Source organism: Ananas comosus, linkage group 20 (assembly GCF_001540865.1).
Source record: "Ananas comosus cultivar F153 linkage group 20, ASM154086v1, whole genome shotgun sequence".
Taxonomy (NCBI): Eukaryota; Viridiplantae; Streptophyta; class Magnoliopsida; order Poales; family Bromeliaceae; genus Ananas; species Ananas comosus.
In genome coordinates, this window is record NC_033640.1 from 2,711,957 (window position 1) to 2,728,154 (window position 16,198).

The window sequence follows — 16,198 nt, forward strand, 5'->3', positions numbered from 1 at the left end:
GTATTTATTTACATTTGAAAATGTGGATTTCTGAATTTTGTAAAATAAAAGGTTTTCTACCCCTCGTGGTAGCGTTTTTTAAAAGAATAAAAGTTTCCGTGTAGGAAACAGTTTTCAAAAGATTTTTGTGGATTTCTGTTTAAACCTTGAATGTAAAACTGTGATGTGAATGGTGAATGTATGAATGTATAGTTATCTTTATATTCATCTGGTTGTGGTTGTATCCTGGTTGTACTGTGTATTTGATCGACGCCGTGCAAATACAGGGGAGATTCTGTCCGTGTGAACAATGGATTCCCTGTATTTGTGGCGGATCTGGCATACTCTAGGGTCAGGTTTTCAAAAAAAAAAAAAAAAATTCAGACGCTTTTCCGCTTTGTTTTAAACTGAAAAGGGACCCCGGGGCGTGACAGATGCAGGGATAAACAACAGTACAGAGGAATATAACTAGCCGCTACTTTAATACAGAACAAAGTGTAAGTGTGTATTAATCGGACGATCAGTCCTAAAAATACCCAATCTAGAAACCTGCCATGTTGGTCCGCAGACCTTAGGCTATGCCACTACCGCTCTAGCAGGGATGTGAACCGAGCAATAGGCCGCTGGGGTCTCCCTGGCATATAACCCAGCAATAGGCCGCTGAGCTCACGGGTCGGATGTACGACCACTCTTCTAAAAAAGAACACCTTCCTGAGGTGGATCAGACCACTGGTGTACGTGAAATGCATATGAGCAGTAACGATCGATGCAATATGCTCAATAGCCCACTGTCGGCGCAGAGTCGAAGTAAATTCTAACAAAGAGTAACCGACCAATCAGGTCAACCTCTATCTCAAGAATAGAACAATATCAGAATAACCGACCAACCAGGTCAACCTCTATCTTAAGAATAGAAAAATATCACCGACCAATCAGATCAAACAGAGCAAGTCATGCAATAGACCACTAGAATGTCACCGACCATGAAGTCAACTAGTATCAAATCATATCATGTATGAATACGAGTGTCACCAACTATAAAGTCAACTAATGTCAAATCATACCATATATGAATACGAGTGTCACCGATTATGGAGTCAACTAATATCAAATTATGAATTAGTATAAATTATAATCATTCGTCGGCAACTAGTCGACAATTCTACCCCTAAGGATATACCGACCTCGTAGGTCATCAAACGACAGAAGTTATGAAACCGACCGACTAGGTTACAAGAGTGTCACAATCAAAATTTATATTTAAATTTTAAATTAAAAATATTTTTTTAAATTTATAATTTAATTTAAAATATAATTTAAATTTAAATTTATAATATAAAATTTAAATTTAAGTTATATAATTAGCTGGCGTTGACACGGCGCTCTATGCCACTTTATTTTTCGCATTCTAGAAGGATAAATAAAAAATTCTGAACACTTTTGGACGGCTATTTAAGCAATTGCGGCTAATAAAAAATATTCCGAGTAAAACGACTTCGCACGAAGCTCCGTCTCTCGCGCCCCCCTCTCGCTGCTTTGGAGCTTCGACCATGGCGATGACCGTGGAAGGTGAGTGATCTCTTCAATTCCTCGTTCAATTTATAGCTATTATCAGCAAACACATCATCGTATGTATCCATTTCGTCTCTAATTTCGTTGTAGCTTTCGATTCTAGTTTTTACGACAATTTTTTCGATGGTCGAATCCATGGATTTTGTGTTAATTATGGCTAACCGTTCCCTCTCCTCCTCCGAAATCTAGGGTTTTAGAGAAGAGTTTTGTACCCTGTTGATCTACCGATTATAATTTCCTTTCTTACGAATTATCCCGACCTTATGTTCTCGGCGATTGGTTGAGTAGACATCCGATTATGTTTGTGCTAATTATGGGGTTGTTTAATATGGAGAGCAAGGATAAAAGTTCGGGTTTGGATAAAAATTAGGGTTTAGTTGCCTTAGCAGAGGATTAATCACTGTTATAGCTTGGTTTATGCCTAAGAACGACAGGGCCATTTGCAAATTAGGGTTACTACTTGCACCGAGTGGTCTTCCTATAAGAGGGCTTCAGTGAGAATCATACAGAATGTAATGAATATTCTTGAGAAAACATAAGGGATTGGGAATTGTGGCGGTGTGCCTATATGATTGGGAACTTAAAAGTTCTTGGGACCAGTTGGGCCCTGCTGTGCGGTGGTTGATCTTGCTTTAAGATGTTACCAATTGTTGAAGTTATGTCGGTAAAGTTTAAAGTAGATGGTCGACAATAGCAATTTAATTGAGTGCACACACTAGTCTAGATATGTTGGGAAGTACCCACTCAATTCTGATGATCATTAAGCCACTACACTGTTTCAAATACGCCCTTGAGAAGCACTTGAATCTGATCTCTGTATTGGAATAACTTGATAACGTAGATAGCTTTTTGAATCATAACATTGAAACTCTTTTGGTTCGTTTTATGCTTCTACTTGTATCATTTTTTTCTTGACTATAACTTCTTTGTGCATTGTAACTCTATCCTTCATATTCCACTACATGTTGGTGTAATGATCTGATTGTAATCTTTGCTTTTACATATTTGCATTTGATGCTGACCCGGCGGTTTTTTGTACTGTTATACATCGATCATCTTTTGCAGTGTAAGTCCCAATTCCCAATTTCCTATTTTGTATCTATTGCATATTAGTGAGAATTTTCATTGCTTTGTTCTTGCTTACATGCAGGCTCGCTGGACTTGCCTTTATGTTCTCAGCTAGTATTCTTCTGCAAATCCTGGTATGGCACCTTTACTTGTTTCATAGCTTCTTGTTTGGTGAAAGGTTATATTTTAGTGATACATAAGCGTATATTGCTGAAGCTTGTTTACAGGATTGCTTAATAATGTGCCTATGAGTGATTCTTGTTGAAGTTTATCTCTATCTAGGTGGCATAAACTATATTACTTCATTGCATCATCAATTCATGTTTTTCACTCTCTTGGAGATTGTAAATACATGCTCATAGCTGTTGCCTCTATTTTTAGTATCTTATGTTACAGTCTTTTTATTGAGTTTCACAGCCCAAGTTTATTAACTAGCATTTTCAATCCGTGTGCATCTTGCTATTATATATAACTAAACCTTTTCTTAAAAATTAAGCCCCCCCAGGGGACGAAGCTAGGATTCAATCTTGAGGGGGGCCAAAATATATTTAAATAGAAACTTTAGTAATAAATAATAAACAAAATTTTTCCTAATTAAAATTTTTTTATTAAAAAATTATTAATTAAATAAATAATGTAAAAGTATGAACTTTATTTTTTTTTTATTTTCAGATGTTTAGCTTCTAATTATTTTATTTATATTATTACATTAAAATAACTTAGAAATTTTACTAAATCTAACAGTATTTTTTTACTTTTTTAGCAAATAAAATTAACATAGCTATTAAATTTAGTACAATTCTTGATTTAGTCAAATAAAAGAGCTCACCTAAAATAAATAAAAGTTTTAAAAAATTATTAAATAAAGTTTTTAGAGTAGAGAAATATATTACAAAAGACTCTATAAGCAATAAGCTTTTAATATATTTTCACGGTTTCACCCATAAAAAGAGTATACCAATTAGGAGAAAGAGAGAGAGAGTTATGTTGGCACCATACTATTAAGTAAATATTGAAAAACTAGAGGGGCCAAAGCTATCCATGGTCCACCAAAACAAAAAAAATTTGGAAGGACCATTAAGCAAATATAGAAACGTTGAGGGGGGCCATGGCCACCTTGGGCCTCCACATAGCTTCGTCCCTGCCGAGTAGAGAAATATATTACAAAAGACTCTATAAGCAATAAGCTTTTAATATATTTTCACGGTTTCACCCATAAAAAGAGTATACCGATTAGGAGAAAGAGAGAGAGAGTTATGTTGGCACCATACTATTAAGTAAATATTAAAAAACTAGAGGGGCCAAAGCTATCCATTGTCCACAAAAAAAAAAAACTTTAAAAATGAATGGCGGAAAAGGATCATATAGTTGATACCTAATCGTTTAGATCTTCATCGACGTTCTTGGCTATTGACTTCAGTAGCTATGTCTCTGAGAAGAATACATTTTGTAACTATGACAAAGATATTGCTATGCAATTTTCCTCTATTCAAATATCATGGTGGGGCACGTGTTGTCCCTTGGATCTTTTGAGATTCTATATCTTCTTGCAGCCTTCTTGGTCTTATTTAGTAGAACTCATGTATTGCAACTTGAAAAAATCATTTTCTTCTTTGCTCTTCTGTCTATACATAGCTTGTGGGGATAGGAACTTATTTTGATGAATCTAGATTTGACAATGCTGATTCACCTGGGGTTATTCCAAGCATTTAATTGCCGCAGCACAGGGTCATGGTGAAAACTTGCCGGCACGATGTGTGCCGGGCCGTACTGATATATATCGGTCACAAAAAATATATGTGTTCCTACACATAATGTTATGAAATATTTATTTTTTTAGCAACAAAATGCTCTAACTGCTTATTATGTATCTTTACAAGTATTTTGAACTTTGTTGGGAAAATTACTTAAGAATTAGAATATAGAGTTTTAAGCTATGCCATTGGCACGATATGGCACGATGGATATGACCTGTGCAGATGAACACTTAAATCCTTGGGTCATTCCTTATAAAACCTTGAAAAACTCTTTTCGTCGGAAAATAATTCTATGAATTTTTTTAATACTTTTTGGTGTTTGGTTCTGAACATGTTTGTTTGGTTTACAAGAAGAGGAAATGGAATACTATTCTCCATTTTCTTTGTTAATGTTTGGTTGCTTGGAAAACCTAGGATATAAATATCAAGTGCCAGAGAAAGGTGAGATTACTACCTTTAAAAGATACTTTTCTAATTATTAAAATAAGTCTATAATATTAAAAATAAATAACTTGTTATTATAATAATTAATTATAACAAGCTAATCAGTAATTATAATAAACAAGCTAATAATTTTATTATACTTTTAATAGATAGTTAATTTATGAACTGAGTATATACTCTAACATATAATTGCTAATTTATCAAAACAAGATGGCTCTAAAAAATAATTAGTACAAATTAATTACTATAAATTTTAACATTCAATGTGGCCTGGTATGTAATTGTTTGTTAATTAATATAATTGTTCTAATTGGCCCTTTACATGACAGTGGATGACCAAACACATATAAAGTAGTGGAATCTAAAAAGTTTTTTCGGATCCACCATCCTTCATCTGTAGTTGTAATTTTTCCTTTTTGTTTTCTGGCAAAAAGCTCCAGAAAATGAAAAGGCCACTTTTGAGGCAAATATGTAAAACAATTTTACATGAAAATAAATTTTAAAGATAACCAAATGACTGGAAAAAAAAAAATGAGTCTGAAAATACTTTTTGTGCCTGTTTTACAGGGAACCAAACATCCCCACCAAACATCCCCTTAGATAAAATCAGAGGGCTTTAATGGGAACAGATTTGATTCTTATTAATCAGAGCTAAGGAAAATTCTGCATAGCAAATTTATATCAGGCAGCAGCTTTTTTCCCTTGTCAGTCCAGATATTAGAGGCAGAAAAAGCAATCAAAACCAATTTGTTGTTAATATGAAACTGAATTTCTGTATTGAACTGCTGTACGTTTCGTTTCACAGCAGAGAATAGGCAGTTAGGGTGGCATTGACAAGGGAATTGGAGAGATTAGAGATATTTTGAGGGGAGAAAAGAAATGGAAAAGAGAAATGAGGGCTTTTGAGCTCTTTTCTTTATTGGTCTGAAATATGAACCACACGGATGTTCTGTCAACTGGCAGGATCCTCTTATTTCATATTTTATTCTGTCATATACAGTAATTTAGGTAAACAAGACTTTTACATATCTTATTCTATCATCCAGTTCAAATTTTAAACAAGACTTTTTCCCTTTTTTTTTTTGAGCCCCTTATATTTTGTCTCTTTAGTTTTAAAGGGATTGCATTCAAAAGAAAATCACTCAAAAGCCTAATGTTCCTCTAATCACCACAGAAGGTCCTTCATACTTAAAATTAAGCATGTGATGAAGCATAGCTTTTCAAAGATTTACATCTAATCCAACATAGTTGACCCAATTGATTTAAGTTTGATCCCAGACACAAATTGAACCATATTTTGACTCATTTACATTCAAAAGTTACTTATAGCATCTCAACCACCCATAAATGTTATGAGACAAAACTCACTTACTGGTTAAATTTGTCTTAATTGAGATTAAATGTAGAATTGATTGGACTCAAATCCCCTAAATTCAAGATTAAATTAACATAAATTATTTGGCCTTTTGAGGTAATCGCTCAAATATGGCTCTCAGTTTTAATTTGAATCCAAATTAATGAGCACAATGTTTACCTATTTATTTTTTTCCTGTGGCCAAAACGTTTTGTATTGTGTGGACCAAAATTACATATGCCACCATGTGTCCAAAAGTAATATTAGTTGTTGCTAATGTTCAGTGAGCCTCTTAGTTTTGATATTCATGAAAAGATACACAATATTTATAATGTTGTTCCGCTGACGCAGGCCTGTGCTCTATACAACAATTGGTGGCCTATGTTATCAGGTGAATGATAAACTGCTTTGTGAGTTTAGTGAGCTCATTATTGGCATTGCTACTAATATGGTACTAATATAGTTGTCATTTCCCCAGCTCTAATGTACGTCGTTGTACCTATGCCCTGCCTCTTTTTTGGTGGTGGATCCACGCAATTCTTGACTAGCAGGGAGGGTGGCGGGTGAGTTTGATACATTTATCACTTTTTCTTTTTTATCTTTTATTCTATTTTATATATCAAAATTTTACAAAGATATTCTATCTCAAACTATTGTAACAAAAAGTCAGTATTTTTGCGTTGTTCTCTTTTACCTAGTAGGAGGATAGGTTGACTCATCGTCTCACTTTTCATCAATATACCATATAGACTTATCATAACATATAAAATAGCAAAACTACATTTTGATTTTGTGTGCAGCTTAAGTGTGTTAAGGATATGACTAGTTTTTCTGGTATATGTGATTCTCTTCTATCTGAAATCCCGGAGTTATGAAAAATCATCAGTTAAGGATGGGTAAAGCACATTACTAATTTCAGAATGAACTTTCATGTGTATAGATAGCTTGATTTGCACTAAGCTACTGTTAACTCTTGAAACTACCAAAAGCTCAATATTATGTATTATATTCCTACTGTTGCCACAAATTATGTGGATGTGGACGATTTACTACTTGCCTTTAGTGTCATGATTGGATTTTTTTCTGTTTGTGGATAACATTAATCTATGCAGATCTATTTTGCAACCCCACCAATATCTTGTACTCTCCTGTCTGAGATGGTTTGATTCAGGTTAGGATAGCGGTAATTAATGAAGTTCAACCTTACCCAACTCAACTCAACCAGACAATTTTAATAGCTTGGGGGTCATTTTTTTTTTCCACATAAAACTGAAAAATAGTTTTCGGTGTAAAAAGAGTTTACCGCCTTTTGGTGCTTGGTTTGTAGGAAAAGAAAAATAGTTTTCCAACCACACTTGTTTGGTTGAAAGGAAAAGACGAATGGAAAACTATTATATACCAGTGAAGGCCCGCGCTTCGCGGCGGGAAATTTGCGTAATTTACCAAATATTTTGAACAAACTTATTTAATTTTTTTATTTTAAGATCTAAGTTAAAATTGTAAACATAAAAAAAATTAAATATAAAATTATATATAATAAATATATATATATATATATTTATTTATTTATTTATAAATAAAATTAGATATATATATATATAAGGAAAAATTAAAATTTAAGATTTGAAATTTAAAATTCATATATAAAATTTAAAATATAAAACTATAAAATTCTCTCTCTCTCTCTCTCTCTCTCTCTCTCCAGGCGCGATTGGTGGTGTTGTTGGTTTGAATTGAGGGATCCAAATACAGATCAAAGTTTAGTATTTTTTAATTAAAGTTTATTTTTAAAAAGCAAACAAAACAAATAGTTTATTATTGGGCTCCATCATTTTTTTTTTGAGAGAGAGAGAAAAAGATAGCACGCTACCCGCTTCATTCATTTAGCAAATGAATTTGGCTACAGGGGTTGAGGGAACATGGCCTCGGAAAATATTAAAGGTAAACAAAACAGAAAATACAAATAAAAGCAACGANGCGGGTGGGAAGAGAGAGAAAGGGAAAGAGAGATAGACAGAGAGAGATAGAGAGAGCCGAGGGGAAGGGCCCACCATGTACCCGACCCACGGCCCTCTCGCGCGGAGAGAGAGAGAGGGGGAGGGCACCGGGGGATGGGGGTGGGGAGAGGGAGAGAGGGGAAGAAAGAGAGAGAAAGAGAGAGAGAGAGAGAGAGAGCCGGGGGGGGGCCTACCATGTGCGCGGGTCCCCTCTCGCGGGCGCACGCGAGCAGAGAGAGGGAGAGAGAGACTGAGCTCTCTCTCTCTCTCTCTCCCTCTACTCTGCTCTCTCTCTCTCTCCCTCTGTTCTCTCTCTCCCCTTCTCTCTGTATGCTCTCTCTCTCTCCCCCTCTCTCTCTCTCGTGAGGCCCCCGCAAAACGCGGGGAGCTCGCCGCAGGGCGGGGGTTCGCTTCAGAGGCGACGCGTGGCATGTTGAGGGTTCGCCTTTTATTATATGTATAGATATATTTTTCCTATTATATATTATTATTTATTATTCATATATAATAATTACCACCCTTGGTGAAATTGGATTTACTATATTTAAACAACCTGAAGTTACAAACTCTCTTCCATGCCAGCATGCTTGTTTTGCTTTAGCTTTTGTATTCTGTTAGCAGATATTTGGATGCTCCTTGTTTACTCAAGGCACGTGTTACTTGATCACTGGAGAGTATGAGAGGGTGTCCGCAACTGCATAGTTCATGCAACCTATAACTCGCTTTTGTGGAATGGCAAATCATATTTCAAGTAGAATGCACTGTCCTGGAGTATCTTGATTACAAGGACGTTGAAATCGACAAAACTAAGCACCTTTTTGCAATCACAAACAAAAGAAAATCCCTGTACCAGAATGCTACCACGGGATAATTGTTCGAACATCCAAACAGAGGCTAATGTTCTATTTGGTATCCCTCACATGATTATATACCATATCATTTTATCACACTAGTAATAATCTTTGTGCATAGCTAGCTTTTCTTTACTAATGTATAAGAGGAAATTATTTTAATAGAGATTTCTCGCTGCTGCTTTTTTTTTTTTTGTTTTTTGGTCTCAGTTGGATAAATGCTGCGAAATTCCTGACTGGCGCGTCGGCTGTGGGGAGCATTGCTATTCCAGCAATTCTTAGGCATGCTAACTTGATCGAGACCGGAGCCATGTTCATCGAGTTCACATCCTTTTTCATACTCGTTTGCACGGTGCTTTGCTTCCACCGAGCTAGCCTCGACGAAGATTGGTAAAGGGTTTCCCTTCGTTTACTAACTTTAAAACAGAAAATTAAGGCGAGAAAAGGAGAAAATTTGGCACTTGTAGACCTATTTAATGGTGTGTACAGTTTTTTACATGGTAATTTTTCTTGATAGATAAATGGATTGAGTGGATAAACTAATTTATCAACCCATTAACACATTCTGTGATGATGCTTATGATAGAGTGGGCATTCTATCTCTACATTACTAGGTAGTTACATAATGCTAATTTTAACCAATGAACTATTGAGCAAGCACGTACATTGAATCCGGTCTAGTTTTTCTTATGAATAGTACTACGTTCAATACGTTTGCTTTGTCAATAGTCCTTATTGTCGTGTCCCAAGTTACAACGCTCTTGTTGATTGTTTTGTGAAGTCGTTAGCTGGCCTTTGATGTACACAGGTGGAATTCAAACTCTTGGTTAAAGGTTTCCGCCAAGCAGTTCGATTTGTGATGCCTTAGAAATCTACTTGTTGTGGCTAGTGTAAAAAACTACCAGCTATTTCTGTGCCATGCTTTTCCCTCTTGCTGCTTTTTTTTTTTTTTTAAATATTTTCTGTACTCTTTTAGAGTTGATGTGCCCCAGTACAATATTATCTTATTTAAAATTGCTCCATTTCGTTGTTGTTTGGAGTCTTCTACTTGCTTTTTTTTTTTTAATTTTAAAATAGCTAGATTGAACTTCTGTTTTACATCTCTAAGCAAGTTCTTAGGGAATACATAATAATGTATTATGAAATTTCATTTTGATCGTCAATTTGAAAGCTCTATTATCGAAAACAAATCAGTAGTAAACCGTCCAAACTCTTTAAACTTTGATTTATTGCAGATGGGAGGGGCGTGCTTATACTGTCGCTAGTTTTTTTTAGTCTTTCTAATAAGCTTTAGATCTTTTCATTTATATATTGAGGCACCCTAACACGTTAGGGTTCTTATGGCGGATGTTTTTTCGGTCGCTCATACATGTTGGGCCTATGAATAGTGAATTTGTTTGCATAAAATATCTGTCTTTTTAGGTGACCCGAAACAGAGATGTCCGGACAACTGAGATTGAAATAATTTAATCGACCCTCTAATGCAACTCGTAACAACATAAACTGAACCATGAGTAACGTCTTAGGAGCCAGAACAGAACATGGGTCACTTACTGTGGGAGATTGTGTAGCCTTTCACACGCTCATCTTGTGTCTGGACTTGAGACTTTTTGATCGGTCTAAATTCATATGCATTCAACTTTTCTTTCGCGTTTAGGCTTGAAGCTCTTTGATTGGTCTAAAGTATGAACTTGAATTTAATAATAAAAATTAATGAAACTAAGAGACCGATCAGATACGAATTTAGAATCATCTGTTTTGATAAAACAAATATTTGTGGAAACACCCAATATTGTTAAATAGGATGACTATCCCAAGGGGTATTAAATATGTCAAGAGTTTTAGCATGCGTTTGGATGGGGAATGTTTGGTGGGGAATACACTACATGAAGAATACATAAGATAAAAACATCATCCCATATATAACGAAAGTTTGTTTTTATGAGTTTTTGAGAACCGTTTGAATCAAGGAATCATTCAAATTTAAATGGTTCTCAAAAACTCGAGATGTATCTAATTACAATTCTTATTCATTTTATTCCTTTTTTCATTATACAGTACAGCAAGCGATTTTCAAAATATATAATTCAAAGAATTATAAGACTTTCCTTCCGTCTCATTAATAAAACACTATCTATGATAATAATTGGATAGGATAGCGTGTACCTTGTCAACTGATAACGCGAGAACGAAATTGGGATAAATACCAATACCTATTATGGGTAGAAAGAGTAGAATGAATGAGAAAGATAGTGAATGAGAAAGATAATTTATACATACATATCCTTTTCCCCAAACTACTATTTCAAAATTTTAAATTTATCCTGAAATTAATAAAACACCCTTCTAAACTCTTATCCTTATTTGTAAACACCTGCAGGAGTTTGAGGATATTTAAAAAATTTTTTAGAGATCAATAAAAACATTATAGTCAACCAAGGATATATTAGATACTTTAGAAGTTTTGAAGGGTATATTAGATATTATCCTTTTTCAAAATACATCGCATTGCTACTTTGGCTGACCATAGGTTCTTATAGTAAAACAAAAATAAAATCAAAAGATAGTTAAGCATGTAAACTACACAAGGTAAAGGGAAAATACCCTAGAGATGGAAAAGGAATAAACTATTATACTAATGAATAAATAAAATTATTTAGCCACTTTTAGCAAAAGTTGACAGTTTGGCCGAGTGGTCTAAGGCGCCAGATTTAGGCTCTGGTCCGAAAGGGCGTGGGTTCAAATCCCACAGCTGTCAATATAATTGTTTTATTCTTTTTTTTTTTTTTTTTAAGTTTTATTTTATTCTATTTTAAATTTTTGTTTATTTTATTCTATTGTAATTTCTTTTTTTATTTTATTCATATTTTAATTTTCTTTACTTTATTTTATTCTATATTTTATTTTATAACTATTTTACATTTTCTTTTTTCAATTATCCTTTTTCTCATTTGAAGCAAACATTTTTCTTTTCTCATTTTCTTTTTTCCTTTTTGGATTAAAGGAAATAAATTATTTTATTTTTTACACAATTTTTTGATTTTCGTTTTGATTTTTTTTCATTTTTCCTTTTACGTTGAGGCAAACATTTGCTCTTTTCATTTGTTTCCTTTTTTTATTTGAAGCGAAACAAATTGATTTTCATTTTTTTTCCCTGTTTTCTCTTATTTTTTTTTAATTTTATTTATTTTTTTAGTTAAAGCATGTAGGTAATTAGATGAATGTTAATATAACACACACACACACACACACTCACAAAAAGATCAACATTCAGGCAACTTTTATTTTGTTTTTTCGTTGTTTTTTTCATTTTTTTCATTTTTGCCTTTTTCATTTTTCCTTTTCCTACTTGAAGAATAACAAATCAATTTTATTTTATTTTTTTCTGTTTTTCTTTTAATTTTTCTCTTTCTTTAACATTGAGCAATTAGATGAATCGTAATAGCGAAAAAGTGAAAAATCAACATTGGAGCTATTTTTTACAACACAAGTATGCCGGTTGCGATTTCATTCAAGTAAATTCAAGTATATTACTTTTTCCTTTTTTTTAGTTTTTTTAAAATTTTTATTTTGCTTTAATTTATTTTTAGGCTGAAATAAAAGCATGTAGGTTATTAGGCGAATCTTAATAATGAAAAAAAGATCAACATTCAAACAACTTTTCTGTAATGCAAATATTTTGGTTGCTATTTTATTCAAGTATATTTTGCAATAGCCATCATATGCCATGTCATGACCCAAGCCTCATGGTTCGAGCTAAGAATGCTGCTCCTCCATAAAAATTTAATTTAATTTAAATTCAAAACTTATGGGCTTGTAAGGTTCATATTCCTGATCATACTTTGCATGTGGGAGAGTATTGCATGTCGTGTCCAATGCAATTAAGGTAGTGGATTATGCCTGTAGACCTATTATTTTTGAGACAGTTGCAGAACCTTGACGTTGTGTTTGGGATGGATTGGTTGGCTCGCTATTATGCGACGATTAATTATGGAGATATGATAGTGATATTTCGCTCCAGGTCAGGAGGAGTATATGTATAAAGGCTGTCAGAGTATTTTGTTTGCCAGGATGATCTCTACATCAAAAGCAGAATAGTTGATGAATCATGGATGTGTAGCATTTTTGGCAACAATAGTGGAAGTCCTTATAACATCACCAAAACTCGAGGATATTTCTATAGTTCAAGAGTTTCTATATGTGTTTTCTCGTGAGTTGTCTAGTATGCCACCGAATAAAGAGATAGAGTTTGTGATTAACGTAGTCCCAATAACTGCGCCAATCTCAAAGGCACCTTATAGGATGGCTCCAGTAAAGTTGTGGAAATTAAAAGCATAACTGCAAGATTTGTTGGAGAAAGAATTTATTCGACCTAGTGTATCACCTTGGGGAGTGTCAGTATTATTTGTGAAGAAGAAATATGGGTCACTGAGATTATGTGTAGATTATCAAGAATTGAATAAAGTGACCATTAAGAATAAATATCCATTATTGCGCATTGATAACTTATTTGATCAATTGTAAGGATCTTATGTGTACTCCAAGATAGATTTGTAGTCATGATATCATCAATTGAAGATTAAACTTGAGGACATTTTCAAAACGACATTTAGAATACTGTATGTGTCACGCCCCGCGACCGTCCGCCTATTTGGCCGGGTCGCGGGCACGCCGACAGACCGCCGAACGGACAGAGTTTCCCCTGTACGTCCTAGGCGTCGCAATGAATACAATATACAAATGTTCCAACCAGGAACTGATATCAATCAAGATTGCATAAGGCAGTATCAATAACATAAAACTAACTGTTATTACAAGCATTCATTTCATACAATATTTTTCTTTTACATTTGCTTAACTTTCAATTGCAATCACATTATTACATTTAATACAAGTTGGTTGTTGTCATTCCATTCTAACCCCTAGGCCATGCTGACTCGGGGTACTGCTAGCTCTGGTCTCTGGGGTAGGGCGCTATCTACGAAGCTACGCCCTCGCCTCGCGCTACCGCGCCGCTCACGTGCGAACCTGAAACACCCCAAAACAACGCGGGGTAAGAACCAACTCCATGGTTCCCAGTGGGTACGGCCACCTAAGGGAAAAGCTCGGCCGATAGGTCCGAGGAGGCACTGCAACATGTTAGTTCAACAATATACAACAGATATATATATTCAAATTGAAATACATGTCATGCCTCACGATATGCTATATGGAAATCATGCAACTCTATGCAACGACTAGTAGTTCAATTGATTCTACACTTTACTTGGCTACTCTTAGCTCATACCATTCACTCTAAGGTTTCTATTACCTTAGAATCTCGCTCAAGTCCACTGGTTACTAAGGTCTCTATTACCTTTAGCCCAAGCCTCTATCTGTAGCTCATAAGGGTTCCACTACCTTATCGAAGCTAACTACCCAACTCGGCTTCGAGTCAATCATCCGCGGATATTCCGCGCGCTGGCTGCTCAACAGCCTACCGCACTGCGTGACATAGTCTCTTCGCGGCGAAATCGCCGCACACGCTGAACCCGGCTCAAGTCCCTTGACATAGCCATTCTGGCGGCGAACACGTTGCACTTACCTAGCGAGGACTCAAGTCATGACCTATCCATCTGGCGGCGAACTAATCGCACCTCACCCAACAATGGTTTCAGTCACGACTCAGCCACCTGGCGGCACCCTTATCGTACTTACCCAGCAATGGTTTCAGTCAATCCTGGCAGTCTAATCCACAATCGGTTTAACCATCCGGCGGCGAAATCGTCGCACACGCCACGTCAATGGTCAAAGCCCCGGGCGGTGATCTCCATGTGATCGCCCCCAATCCTCCCTCGGTATCAATCTCGGTGGCGAAATCATCGCACACGCCCTAGCCTTGATACCAGGGTCATCACAAGTCCTGGGATTCCGGAATCCACCTTTCGCTGGTCGAGGGTCCATAACCAACCCTATGCTGTCGACCTAGAACATCCCAGTGGCTAATACCACTATCCTCAACAACCTAGGTTTAACTTCACTCTAGGTTTATCACATACATAACCTAGGTAAAACTGCTAGGTTCCATCTCATCTCTGCCTAGATGTCAACCTTTAGGTTCACTTGTTCGACCTATATTTACTAACACTAGGTTCGATGCTACACACCTAGACTTGTTCGACTCTAGGTTTACTCGTTTAACCTATGTTCTTTAACACTAAGTTAGGTACCACTCGATCTAATTGACATTCTAATTGTCCAATTGAGTATTCTATGAGGATCAAAATGGCAACCTAAGAGGGGGGGTGAATTAGGTTTCTAAAATAAAAATCCAAATAATCAAGCAAATTAAAGATCCAATGCAAATAAAAGTGAGAAGTTTAAAGAAATGCAAACTCAAAAGCTCACAATCGATTTGTTTCGAGGTTCGGCACTTTGCCTACGTCCCCGCCAACTTCTCAATACTAGAGAATGTTGGATCTCCACTAGATGATGCTTTTGCGGGCAAGCACCAAGCCTTCACACCAACTCCTTCTTCTTTTCAAGCTTTAAGACTTTGATTTTCTCTCTTTTTACAAGATTAAATCTCACTACAAATTTCACTCAAGTATAGAGAGAGAATTGAGAGCTAAGAGTATTAGAGACACTGAATTTTTAAGCTCAAAATGAACTATCTAGTTGCTGCTGAGAAAGGCCTCAATACCATCTATTTATAGCCTCGGGCAGCTTTTGTCCGTTGTACTTTCGGGCGCCCTAAACTTGTTTCCGGGCGCCCAGAAGTTGTGCACGCCAGCTGCCTATCAGAACACGTGCGCCGCTTTTCTTGATTTTGTATGTTCGGGCCGTCAAAAGTTGTGGGCGCCCAGAACACGAGGAACAGCTTTTCTGACACGCGCCGCTTCCTTTGGATTTGGGCCGTCAGAAATTGTGGGCGCCCAGATCTCGAGGGACAACTTTTTCTGACAGCCGGATTTTCCTGGATTCGGGATCATTTTGGGCTTACAGAAGATGTGGGTGCCCAGATTTTCAACGTGCACGCTGCCTGCATCAGAACTTTTTGGGCTGATACGCAACCTGTCAAGTCAAACACTTTCGGTCGCCCTAAACTGAAATTTGGGCGACCAGATCCGGTAAAGAAGTTTCTGGACCACCCGAACAGCAAACAGGCAGGATCCAAAAAGTCTCATGAGATTCGGA

General features: G+C 35.9%; 1 protein-coding gene and 1 non-coding gene across 3 annotated transcripts; both read left to right on the forward strand.

Annotated features, from left to right (window-relative positions):
• On the forward strand, positions 1,448–9,748 carry LOC109725986 (vacuolar protein sorting-associated protein 55 homolog). 2 transcript variants are annotated; one of them, XM_020255404.1, is made up of 5 exons: positions 1,448–1,548; positions 2,702–2,753; positions 6,526–6,565; positions 6,653–6,737; positions 9,233–9,748. In XM_020255404.1, the coding sequence occupies exons 2-5, from the start codon at positions 2,721–2,723 to the stop codon at positions 9,414–9,416; spliced, it is 342 nt and encodes a 113-aa protein (XP_020110993.1). In that variant the 5' UTR covers positions 1,448–1,548; positions 2,702–2,720; the 3' UTR covers positions 9,417–9,748. The 2 variants fall into 2 exon arrangements, with proteins under 2 accessions (XP_020110993.1, XP_020110994.1); XM_020255405.1 differs by lacking the exon at positions 1,448–1,548 and adding an exon at positions 2,568–2,617.
• TRNAL-UAG lies at positions 11,701–11,780 on the forward strand. Its single transcript has one exon. It is a non-coding gene; the product is annotated as a tRNA-Leu (tRNA).

Excerpts from the sequence above, each read along its gene's own strand:
- LOC109725986 (XM_020255404.1), top strand. The coding sequence starts at position 2,721 with ATGTTCTCAGCTAGTATTCTTCTGCAAATCCTG. Across the intron at positions 6,566-6,652 it reads TTGGTGGCCTATGTTATCAG|CTCTAATGTACGTCGTTGTA; the intron begins GTGAATGATAAA and ends TCATTTCCCCAG. Across the intron at positions 6,738-9,232 it reads ACTAGCAGGGAGGGTGGCGG|TTGGATAAATGCTGCGAAAT; the intron begins GTGAGTTTGATA and ends TTTTGGTCTCAG.